Raw genomic sequence first — 13,315 nt, forward strand, 5'->3', positions numbered from 1 at the left:
CTACGAGCAATTGCACATCACAATCATAGGGTTGTCAAAAGCATAAACTTAGCCCCACACACACACGCACACACACACACACACACACACACACACACACACACACACACACACACACACACACACACACATGCACACACATAAACTAGTTAAATGCTCAACCATGGTGGTGATAAAATCCCCCAAATACATGCTACACATCATTTTGATATATAAAGTAGTAAAATTATGGTATGAGGATTAGTAAAATGTATCATTTTTTAGATATGCTAGCAATATAATTCAATAAATACTAGCCACATATGTTCATAGACCAAGGATACTCCACAGACACCCTCACTACAGGAGTGATGATAAAACTACTGAGACATAAGATGCCAACATTGGCGAATTTGTATACTACAAAATCACTTGTGCTAGTGGAATCATCCATGTACACTTAGCGAGTCTCATACTAAAAAAGGACAGAGTCTCTATTAACTTTCTACATCAAAGGAGAACCATCTAAGGTCATCATCCCTTTGAGAACATACTCAACAAACACACAAACGGAAATCATCTAAGATCATTATCCCTTTGACACACAAATAATCATTTTTAAGGCCATCACCCCTCTAGCAAGCACACAAAAACATCACTAACTTTTGAAAAATGGGAGTTTTCTAAAGGAAAGGATACAAACATTGAAAACCTTTTTAAAGAAACTTTGGAAATTTTAATACTAAAGTCACATCATCACATGGATGCGCTCAAGAAAAACAAAAGTGTAGTGGCATGAATTAGTTGTGAAAAAGGTTGTGCATGATACAAATAGAACAAATTTTTAACTAAAAAATAGTACAAAGATTTTTGACCCCTTGAGACTTTTCATATTTCAAAGTAAAATTTAAAAATGTATTCCAATGATCTTCAATTATGTTTGATATCTTTTTTGCTTTCTCTACAACTGAAAAAGCATGGGAACCTTGAATAACATTCCCTTACAATCAACGTGTGACACAAATGAACCATACAAAAAGTATTTGCAGAGACTTTAAACAACTAGCCTTATTACACCAACAAGATACTACATGCATAGATTTCCACCTTTAAAGAAATGTGTGAATAAGTAACAAACTTTGGTCTCATTAAGTAGAGCCTACCAATATAATCATGGTCTTATTTGGACATTCAATATACTCTACAAATTCAATTAACTATAAATTGATTGACATGTATATGATAGTATATTTTTAGAGCAAAGTACCACTTAAGAGTGCAAAAATCAACGTGTATAGGAATTGAGGAACAAATTTCCAATTTAGATTCCCAAAACCTCATTCTAGAAAGACTGTGTAGAAAAAAAATGTTGCTAAACACAAACATAATAACACAACAAAAAAAACTACAAAGAACTAATAAATTATATCAAACAAAACTAAAACGAGGAAATACAACATGACATACGTACAAGCAGTAGTTAGAACAACTAGAAACCATTGCGAATGAATACATTTACATAAAAAAGCATGATAACAAGAAATACTAAAATTAACTAGCATTTTCACAAACTACTTAATGTCACATGTCGTATTATGCTATGCTAATATAGATATTCAATAAATACACAATGCTCATGGAGCACCTACTTATTGTATTTGATATATGACTAGACAAGATAACACAACATTAAAAGTAAAAAGAATTCAACCTGCTACATTGACCACAAACTATGTACATTTAGTAGATTAAGAAAAAGTAGGAAACAACATTAATACATAGCAAGTGCACAACAATTACCATGTTTAGCATTATAATTACTACTAACATAATCAACATGAACATTTGAATTGATAGAGCTAAATGAACCTTTGAAATGCACACTCACTAAATCAAAAGCACCCATTGTCACAATTATAAACTAAAACAAAAATATTTTTTCTTGATTTCACTAAAGGATATTGCACAAACCCATTCAACTTATTAACATATACGTTTGGTGTGCAAAATGCTCACCTACATTTTTAATTTACAAAAAACAACATAATAATGCACTTTGTACAATATGACTAAGACACATCCAAACAATGTTTACTATACCTCTTCATAATTTCAACACATCCTTCTAACATTAGCAAACTTTCATTTTACATCAACCACACACAATTAAGAAAAACTAATCAAGATAAATAAAAGCAACACCTTCAAAACCAATATCGCAATAGAATTTCATTTTACACTTACCACACAATTAAGAAAAGCTAATCAAGATATACAAAAGCAACACCATAAAGAAGTACTACAATAACAGCTCTTGATCATACAGATTGAAACAAACACGTTAGATAGTGAAGAAGGTTTACAAATACAACAATTATAGATCAATATATCCATGGATATAATGATGCATACAATGACAATATTGACTATTGCATAATCTTTTATGTCACATTGTTCCAAAAAAAAATCAAATCTTACAAAATATATAATTCATCATAGGTGGTGTTGACACAAGCCAAAAATTAATACTACTCACACTAATTCAAGGGCTTCAAAGTCATTCAAGCCGCTACATCCAAACTCGAATGGACATACCAATCTACACTACTAACAACATACACATGAAGAGCCACATTGAATATAGGTGGCACTACGCTACATTCAATGTTTATCTTCCTCTTGTTGCAAACAATCTAAGAAACCTATCAATGAGAAAATTAGACACTTTAGCATCATTGTGCAAAACCATACTACTGCCTGTAGTGGATGAAATATCTCTAGTTGGAAATAACATCCGTATAGTGATAGATAGACACCCATGTTCAACCAAATAGGACCATAACAACCCACCAGAAAACACACATTTTACACACACAGACTTATTCCAAGCAAGCCCCATCAAAGATGGCCAGACTTTGCAAACAAGTAAAAGGCCTTGACAAATAATTGGCTACTCATTCTAGCACACATTGATCAAAATATATGGATTAAAACCAATGAAACGAACTGAGATTGAAATCATAAGCACCGCATACATGCAATAATACTTGAGAGACCAATATAAAAACTAAAACACTGGTTACAAATATGTTTTTGAGTACCACAAGAACCCATAATTTTGAAAAGTGAAGACAAATTACTCTCGTGTTATAAATCAATATAAATCCTAACATACCCTAAAGTGATAGCAAGTTCTTTTCAATACAGATATCCATCTGCACAATACACATGCAATATTAAAAAATATAAAATGTTGAATTCAGCGAGTAAACCCTTGAAAGTTGATTAACCAATTGCTGGGAGGGAACATAGTGTACCTATACATTTTCTTCCACATACCCTCGACATGGTTTTATATAACCTGGTTTGCTTATCAGAAACTTTGTGTGAAACTTTACACTACAGCATTATACATATGTATATCAGTATGAACTAGAGTTCTGTTTTTTCCTTTTAATTCCAGACTGTGTCAGACTCGGTCTGCTGAACTCCACTGTACCCCAATCTCAGATATATGGCCAGCTTTTGCTATCTGGCAAAGGCCCCAATGTATGATGAGCTTTGCAATCTTGTACCTCCACCTCCGTTGCAACGTGTATAAGAAATTGCACCATACAGAAAATTATACTGCATGGTACAAACTGCATTTTGTAATCCTTCTTTTCTGTCTTGAGTGTGGAAACATGCATCAAGCTTGGGCTTAAAATGTGTGGCTTGAGCAGTTTAACACCAATCTCTCATGTATTTTATACCTTGTGTTCCTCTCAATTGTATAATGAGCTTTGCAAACGAGTGTGTTTCCAACACTTAAACCATTGAATGGACTTGGGTGGTGTTGTGTTCTTCGGCCCACACAGAGGCATCTCTGTAGCCCAAGTCAAATAGCTTATCTAAAACATCATCACTTGCAGGCTCTAATGCCCAATTCAGAAGCTGCAGGCCAACGCTAAATAGAGTCAGAAAGAATGGCAAGATAGTATGAGATATCACTTCACAACTATAGACTATTCAGTGTTCTTGCCTGCCGTGGCGAAGCTCTTCCTGGTGTTGGATTACAATCAGGGCTGATTCCAATGCCTTTCAAACCCAATTGAGCAGCTGGAAATGCACAAATCCGGACCTACATGGAAGAAATCGTAGGCTGTTTAATGATACCAAATCGAGCTTTCCTTTGATACATACTGATTCTTAAGTAACCAAATCATCAAGCAGTCTGTACCGTGGTCTCCGCAGATGTTGGTGGCATAAACAAGGTTAGTCCTCCATCCATACAAATTCGATTTTTGTAGAGTGTAACAGGCCGAGCTGCAAAGTAACTGCATCCCAATAAGCTTTGTTATTTGTGGAGTGTTAACAGGTCAAGCTGCAAAGTAACTGCAAATAGCTGTATCCCAATAATATTTTGTTACTTGTGCAGTCTGAAAAAATAACGGGCATGTAAAACTGTATCCCAATAATATTTTGTTACTTGTGCAGTCTGAAAAAATAACGGGCATGTAAAACTCTAAACTTAGTCGCCAAAGGCTTGAATAGAAGCCCGATTTTCACTGTTGAAACAAGGCAAGCTACCCTGTACTTCTCCTGTTCATGGCTTACTGTCAGGTCAACAGAAGCTTGGCCAGCAGGCCATGCAGATTTTGGTGTCTGAATCTTGGCCCATAATATACACTGCTTTCCCAACACCTTCTCAGCATAAAGCTCCACAGTTCCTTCAGGGAAATTGAACCTCTTCTGAACTACAGAAGTCAGTTCTCTGATTCTTTGTCCTTTCTTACCGAGAACATTCTGAGTCCTGGTGGCATGGATGATGATCTCTGTGCGCCTGGGAGTGACACAAACCTCGACGCCTGAGTATCCATCTTCTTGGAACCTTCATCAACCCCAAGGCTGCATCCGAGGCCAAGCAAGAGGCAAATACAAAATCGAGTACAATTGAGAAGCCGACCGAGGAGCCTAAAGCTGTCGTGGCAGCTACGCCCTCAAAGGAAGTCGAGAAAGCGGAACGAGGCTGTAAAAGACCATGACACTGAAAATTGGTTTGATGATGCTGGTGATTCATTAGCAAAGATGAATGTGACTGAAGTTGCTAATGAATCACAAATAATCCCCATCCCTTATCTAAGGAAATGGAATATTCCTCCTCCAATATCATCTGGAGGTGAAGACTGAAGCCTGGGACTTGGTGGTGCAGAGTGAGAATTCCATGTTGCAGATCTCCAGTAAGTCTTCCTTACATAAGGGAACTTGCAATCTCCAGTAGCTGCCTCAAACTTTTCTCTCAAATAGCAAGAAATGGGACCAGAATGAGTTGATCTCTTTGTTCCTACTATACCGCTGGGTTCCCATATTGTCTGTGTTGAAAAAGTGCACAACTTTTTAATTTGCCTTGAACCTTTTTTTCTCAGTTATCTAGAGATATCCATACAGTTGCAGGTTCAGCCACAAATATCAGTAATTGTGAATGAAGGCCAATCAAAAGGATGGCGGTGAGATTTGGTTTTTCTTCTAGTTGACCTTTCCATTTGATGTTAAGTTGAAGAAAAAGACCATGAATAACCAGTCCTTCAGTTTTCAGCAACACCCCAGCCATGGAGAGCCCTAAATCATGATAGCAGTGACAAAACCACATATTGCAAACATTCACAAGTGGTTATGCAGCACAGTTAAAAAGGAAAATTTCACAGATCCACCACGTTCTACATGATGAAAGCTCAAGTGTGAGCTATGTTTAGTCAACTTCGACAAATGGTCACTTGGATGTGTCAGAAACACTAAGCCATCTAGCTTGTCCCCTCATGTTTTTGAACAGCAGAGATACCCTTAACAATACAATTCAACGATGTCATTTCAAGTGGTTGGCTACTTGATGGCACCTTTGAGTAAGGTGCCATCTTGCTTGAGGAGTAACATGTTAACAAGAACAATCATTACTTCATGACACAGATATAACTCAACCCCCAAAGCTGAGTCCAGCTAGATGTCTTCAGATAAATCATTTAGATTAATTATTATAGATGATTAAAGTTTTTGGAACTTTTAAAAAATTCAACTAAACAAAAGGCTACATGGTCTATTACAAAAAAACCTGCAGATATTGAGTACAAGGAGTATTTAGATAGCATGAACAGATTTTCCCCTTTGTTAAGATATGATAAAATTCAGTAAAGTTGTAAAAACTCATATTCATCATACCCAGGAATAAAAGAGGATGTGTGAAGTGCATCAATCAAGTCGCTCTTGGAGTCAAATTGATCTACAAGCAATGCTCTAGGTGAGCGGAACACTTGTGTTATAGCAACTGCAAGAATCAAGATTGATTTTAGCATCTATTTAGGTCATTCAACACAACTATTTAAAAAAAAGTTTTGAAAGTCAATTGTAAAACTTATTCTAGTTAGCACATCCTCAAAATTCTTTGTTTTATTCCATTGCACAACTCTCAACTTGTGTCATTGCATCAAAATGCATCAAGAAGTCATAGTGTATGGCACATCTCAAGTTGAAAGTGAGAAAACCTGGACAACATTTGGCATGTGACAAAGAAAAAAAGAAAGAAGCTCTATTAATGACTTCGAAAGGACAAAGTAGACCTACAAGTAACAATATCAAAATGTGAAGCATTTGATCCATGGTATATCTTATTGTGACAGAAGTTAGAAACAACAAAAAATGATAAATACAAGATTATATCAATCTGTGTACAAGAAGCTTGTGGACTCCTACTATCCCAAAAGATCCAACATAGTTATGGTGAAAAGATTGCAAAACGTCCATGATATCCTTCTACAAATGTGGGTCTCTATGTGGAAGTGCCATGACGGCCTAAATCCTCATCTAGAAGTTCAGACACCACCCAGCCCTATCACTGAAGCAAAGGGACAATGTGGAGCTCTAATACTCTATTTAATCTATTTGTGGCCAGTTGTATTATGGCCCGCCACCATCCCAGACTTAGGGGTGAGCCCATTGGGCTTTATGGCTGGGAGATGAGTCTAATGTCCAATCCCTTTCATTGTGAATGCAGCTTATTCATATCTCATGTGCATGTTGGATCCAAGGGGGACATTTCACGCCGCCTCTTTGGGACACTACCATCTAGCGTAGGAGGTGGAACCATAAGACCTGCACTTTGCCACAGAGTATCATCCTTATTTGCCACATTGATCACAAGGCGTTGCCACCTCCAATGCTCTAAAGAAGCAAACATATCATTGGGCACATCAGGGCAATTATCAATATCCTTACCACTAACACGAGCAAGATGATCCATCACTCGTGTAATGCTCCTCCTGCATATGACATGGTAGTAGTTGCATTCCCACCGCTTCAAGCCACAACTACCTTCATAGTTACTAACAATGTGCATGTGGCTCCAAAATGTGTCCTTCACCGCAGCTGTACTTTGTTGGAAATACAGAAGACCAGTATCAAGAAAGGGGGGGGGGGGACGGAGGGGGGGACCAAGTGCTAACCAATGTGGACAGCAAAGGATGAAGAGAGGAGAGGGATTGCTTGCTGGAAACAATGAAAAAACAGCTGCAAATAGTGTGGATAGGAAAGAAAAATGATTAGCCAGCTGAAGGATAAGGGATTTAGGGTTTAAGGGGCTTTAGATAGCAGTAGATGTGCAAGGGGGGAAGTGAACAAACAAGTAATGAGAGTGAGCAGCAGGAAAACAGGGTGGAGAGGAGAGCAAAGGACATGCAAACTGCCTGAAAAGGGGCGGAATGCCTGAAACGTTTTTCCATAGGATACATTTCAAGTCTGAAATGTTTTCATTTCCGGCACGCTGAAATGCCATTTCAGGCAACTATGGCTAGGAGAGAGCACTCTGGTTGGCTGAAGGAGAGAGATGTATACTGATCACACAACTACTATGCTAGGCAGCTAGCAACAGTGTATTGGCATCAAGTGACTGATTTTTGAGAATCCTAGTGGTAGACGACTGCTGTAATTGATGTCACCTGACCTACAAATGCTGATTTTCTCCCTCATATTCAACATCTTCTCTCTCTCTCTCTCTCTCTCTCTCTCTCTCTCTCTCTCTCTCGCCAATTGATGCTGAACACTTAATCTCAGCCATTCAGCAGTGAATTTACTGACTGTAACCAGAATTGTGACAGAGATTAGGGTTTCTTAGCTGTCTTGCATGGTGCGCCAACAAATCTCTGCCATGAATGAAAGGAATTTGCTGTTTTACAGCAAATCTACAAAGAAATTTTCATCCACAGCGAGGATGGCTTGCATGCAAGTGAAGAAGACCCAATTTGTACCCTCAAGCACTTCAAATTAAGGGGAAATTTTGGGGATTTTGCTATTGGCATTTCAGACATCCACTTAATCCACATTTTGTGGGAGAATTGGTTCCATTAATAGAGAGATTGGAGACTTGACGTTGCATATCTTGAGTTTGTGGCAAGGCCTTTCATCTTCCTAGGGATTCAATCTTCTTCTCCATTGTACTACAAGATCTTGCAACACAATCTAAAGAAATACCACAAGGGGTGCCAATCATGTGTTGGCTGTCTCTATTAAAATGGTGAAAGTGTTAAATTCACTTTTATGTTAAATTATTGCTTGCTGTAAATTTCTGGATGATCAAGTATATCACCACCTCTCCATCAAGGAAGGCTAGTTTTAGACTACATGGTGCTCCCTCTACAACCATTGTCATCATCATTCCAACCTAGTGGACTGCTACTGTGGCATTTTGGGATCATGAGTACAAGACACACACACAATTGTTCCCAAGGCTTTCAACACCACTCTCAGCTCACCTCATCCCCAGTTCGTGATACATGAAGGTTTGAGGCCCCTTATATCATATTCAACATATCATCATTCATTCTTTATTCATTCCTTTGAGTTCTCTACATCTTGAATTTCACATACATTGTGTTTGTCGTACACGTGTGTTTTTCTATTTGTGCTTGAGCATCTACCAATAGCTTAGCCCACGATATTGTCAAAAGTGGAGCAATCAATGGAAGCGTAAACATATGCTGTAATAAACTGCTGAAACACAAGACAAAAGAGAAAGGGAAAGAAAGAACACTAAAGAACACAATACAGATGAGAACTCAGATGTATGCTCACGAAATGGAATCCATATATCCAACATGAGACAGTTGCATACAATAGCGAGTCATTCGCTATGTGGACATTGATATTGGTCCCTAGCAAAAGATCCACAAGTGATGATGAGTGACTAACTGACTGAGGAGAAAGAGCCTGAATAAATAGGACAAAAATATGTCCTCAAAATGATAAAGTCGACCAGCATTTAATGCTAGTCCGGCAACACAATAAATACGCAATATGACCATTAAATGACACAAATAAAAATGCCTAAATATCCGAAATAATGTGCCCAACCTCTGCATGCACAGACTCATGTGCATGAGCTGACATATTTGCTAACACCATCTCTCAGATCATGGGTGATCTGATATAATACAATGGTACAAGGATAATGAATCATAAACCATACAACATAGAACCACCAAGTAGAACCATGGATACCCAAGGAGTGGGTGATCAAGCCACCACCAAGGTGCCTTAGAGAGAACCTAATGTCAATATTGATTGTATCAGCTCCTGAAAATAGAAAACATCATAGCATATCTCTGTCTCTGTCCCAATGTCTCTCAGTAGCATACATGACCACCTTGTCAAAAATGCCTCCGAAACATACGTGACCATGGATTCCTTGCCTTTGGCCAGACCGCCAAAGTGTCCCCTCATGTGAGCCCATGACTAGGAACAAACCTGCTCTCTGTTAATGAAATAGCTCATCATGAACCTAGATGTCAATCCTAGCTCAAGGGTTTGTACCTGCTAGACTTCAATTAATGTGTCAAGAAAGTCCCTCTCTTGATCCTATGCATTTGTATAAATGTATAGATAAGGCACAGCTGCCCTATCTCACCACCCTCTCACACTCCCTCTTTGGCACTGGAGAGTTGTGAGGGATGACTTCATCACCATCACTAGAAAGCAGCTGAGGAAGGAGCCATTGATTCGTTCCCATGATCCTAAAAAGTAGATCCTTTCCATGCCTTGGACATCTACTTGGCTGGAGGATTGGAGTTTGAGTCTAAGACAGATGATGACTCGTCATCAGAGTCCACATCCCACTTCGTCTTCTTCTCCTTCTTATTCCTGGAAGCCGCTAACTCTTCACACTCCTTCCGTAAATGGCCTTTCTTCCCAAAGTGGTAACACTGGATCTTCAACTTCTTCTTCTTTGAACCCCTCTTTGAAGCTGCAAAAGTCTCACTGGAATCTCTATGTAATGTATCATCAGTGGATGTGCACGGAGGAGCTATCTATAGAGGATTTAGAAGAGAAGTAGAGAAAAGAAGGTATTTTGAGAGAGAACATAGCCAAACTACAAGCACAAACTGCAGAAAATGAGCGTTCGCATGCAATATTCACCAAAATTTGACCAAAACAAGAAGAAAACTACTGCGAAGAGTCAAAAAAGCAGCTAGAAACTGACTAAAACAACAAAAACGGTCTAATAATGCAATCGCCTAGTCGAGAGGAGATGCAAAAACACCAAAACGCAAGTTGGAACTAACATGTAGGCAGTAGAGGGGCTGTTGCAGGCTGTACGGATGCTAATGTCAACGAAAACGCAGATAAAACAAGTCGCTTAGTTGGAGCAGTAGTTGCCTGATCAGCAATGGTCAAAACAGTCTTGAAATCAACAAATAAAATATAGCGGGAGCATAGAACTTGAGATCTGATACCATGTCACAAGTGGAGCACTTAATGGAAGCATTAACATATGTTGTAATAAACTGCTGAAACACAAGACAACAAAGAAAGGGAAAGAAATAACATTGAAGATACAATACAGATGAGAACTCAGATGTATGCTTGGAAAATGGAATCCATATATCAAACACGAGACAGTCGCATACAACAGTGAGTCACTGGCTGTGTGGGTGCTGGCACTAGCTCCTCTCCCTAGTAGAAGATCCACAAGTGATGATGAGTGACTAACGGATTGAGGAGGAAGAGCTTGAATAAATAGGACAAAAATATGTCCTCAAAATGATCAGGTCGGCCAACATGCTAGTTGGTGAACAATTAATGCCCAATATGACTATAAAATGGCACAAATAAAAATGCCTAAATATCCAAAATAATGTGCCCAGCTTTGTATGCACAGACTCACACATGAACTGACATATTTGCTAGCAAATACTAGTGGTTCTAGTACTAGAGGCACAAGGTCTAACAGTGAAGATGGGTCATATGTCTCACCCCACAAGAGGGAAATTGTTTGGTAAGCTTGGAATCTGATATTTTGTTATGTTGTATATTCACATACTAGTCTTTTGGTTACACAAAATTAAATGTTTTAAGTTTAAGTGCAAAAGGAACTTTCATGCTTAAATTGGGAAGTTATGTATATTGATTCCATGATATCTACTAGGATGGCAAAAGTGTTGACATGGATGAGAGAGGTAAGACCACCATGGGCCAAATAAACCAACTCTTGTCGGTGTACTTTATGGATCACTTCATGAGAAATTGGTGCAACCAAAAGGATGCATCCCAAAAAGCCAATTTTGTACACCAACAAGGATCATGCCTGGTTTGTTGAGACGTGGATATTGCAGTAATATGTGTTAAGAAGCTAGTCCATGCCCACTAGCTTGTAACATTTTGGGTTGAACATGTAGTCCAAGTATATGCAATAATGTAAATTTTCTTTGTACAATCAATGAGGCCTACTATTAATTTGTGACTTTCTAACCAAAAAAATACACAAGTTAATTAATGAAAACTAGTTTCAAAATTTCTATGTATTTATAATTTAATGGTTGATGTCATGTATGTAAGAATTAGTAGGAATCATATATCCAGAATGCTACAATTTTCATGTAACATTCTATATCCAATGTTTTTCCTCTTAAACCAACAATGCTGCCAAAACTACAGGCAGTTCTTAAAACCTATCCTTGTCGGTCTTTTTGGCAATTGCAAGATTTAGGCCCTTCAATATTTTCAACAGCAAATAAAATGTCGTAATGCCGGCATTTTCAGTGTTTATTTACCATGAAATACCTACAAAATTGCAACTGTTGTGGTTATATCGGTGCTTGTCAAAATAGAGCATTTTCTAGCTAGATCAATAGTGCCAGCATATGGCTCATACATTGTAGTGATATACACATTCTAAAGGAGAGGAGGGGAAGTACCGCATTTCCATCAGCAATAACCAAACCACCCAAAGACATTAACTCAATGATCCTAAGTCTAGGCAGCTTATAGTTAGCATGATGTTATCTTCCTTGAAGATGTTTTTCTAGATAATCCCTTTTCATCAACAAGTGGTGCATCTAAGAGCCACAACCCATTGCAACATTATCCACACCTTTCACCTTGTCTTAAACCTTTGCTTCCTACTCCACAAAGGATTCCTTTGCCACTCCCACCTTCACCATAGGTAGCTATCCTCACCACAAGTACAAGTTTGCAAATGCATGAGAACCAAATGCAATCATGCCAAAGCCAAAAGAGGTTGATGATATTGCATGTCATCAAGGATCAGCTCATATGACAAGTTGATACCCTAGCTCAAGGTTTTGGAGTACTAATCAAATGTTACATGCCAACTACCATACATGGATGATAGATGATGGATTGTGTCTATATCTCTATTTATTAGCATTGCTTGTTAGGTAGATCTAGCCTATTCTTGAGGAGAGAGATATCCCTAGTTAACTAGCACTTTGTTCATTTATTTTCTTTTTCCTTTTCTTTTATTTTCTTTTTTTAAAGGGCTTATTCTTTCTCTTGTCAAGCATAAAAAATAGTACAAGAGAAAAACAAAACCAGCAGAAGTGTGCTGTATTTCTTTTGTGCTAATCTTGTGTAACTTACTTTGTGCATGTAATTATGAGGTAGATTGCAACAAGCATCATAAAAATGACATTAGAGAGCTAGACCCTATTACTATATCGCACACTCATGCATGGTTGTGTCACAAATTCCTAGTATTAGCATAGTCCACTACTCCAATCCCAAGTGTCGAAGATCTAATTTTCCCTTTGCATAAGATAGTGCACGTTAAAAATCCACAGAGCTGCGCAAGGGGGAATAAATTTTGTCGAGAGGGAAAACCTAGTGTAGTTGTATATGCATGCGTGTATCTGCCATGTTTAATAGATAAAAAGATGTAAAGCGACATAGAGCAAGATTGATATGCTATTGTACAGAACAAGAACTAAACTCTCCTACATTACTAGAATGAAAAATAAACTTAATGATTCAATTAAACTTTATCAAATTTCTTTTAATTAGAACGAACTTTAATTCT

General features: G+C 37.9%; 1 protein-coding gene across 1 annotated transcript in view; it reads right to left on the minus strand.

The window, feature by feature from the left end:
• Positions 1-3,215: 3,215 nt before the first annotated feature.
• Positions 3,216-13,315, minus strand: part of LOC148039171 (Acyl transferase/acyl hydrolase/lysophospholipase superfamily protein) — a 68,111-nt gene continuing 58,011 nt past the window's right edge. Inside the window, exons 4-7 of the mRNA XM_087675062.1 lie at positions 6,172-6,277; positions 4,199-4,295; positions 4,001-4,099; positions 3,216-3,912 (exon numbers count right to left, since the gene is read on the minus strand). Coding sequence (XP_087531188.1) covers positions 3,787-3,912; positions 4,001-4,099; positions 4,199-4,295; positions 6,172-6,277 — 428 coding nt within the window. The 3' untranslated portion in view covers positions 3,216-3,786. The remainder of the gene's footprint in view (positions 3,913-4,000; positions 4,100-4,198; positions 4,296-6,171; positions 6,278-13,315) is intronic.

Source organism: Lygodium microphyllum, chromosome 3, assembly GCF_053477565.2.
Source record: "Lygodium microphyllum isolate KBCC chromosome 3, Lygodium_microphyllum_v1.1.10, whole genome shotgun sequence".
Classification (NCBI taxonomy): domain Eukaryota; kingdom Viridiplantae; phylum Streptophyta; class Polypodiopsida; order Schizaeales; family Lygodiaceae; genus Lygodium; species Lygodium microphyllum.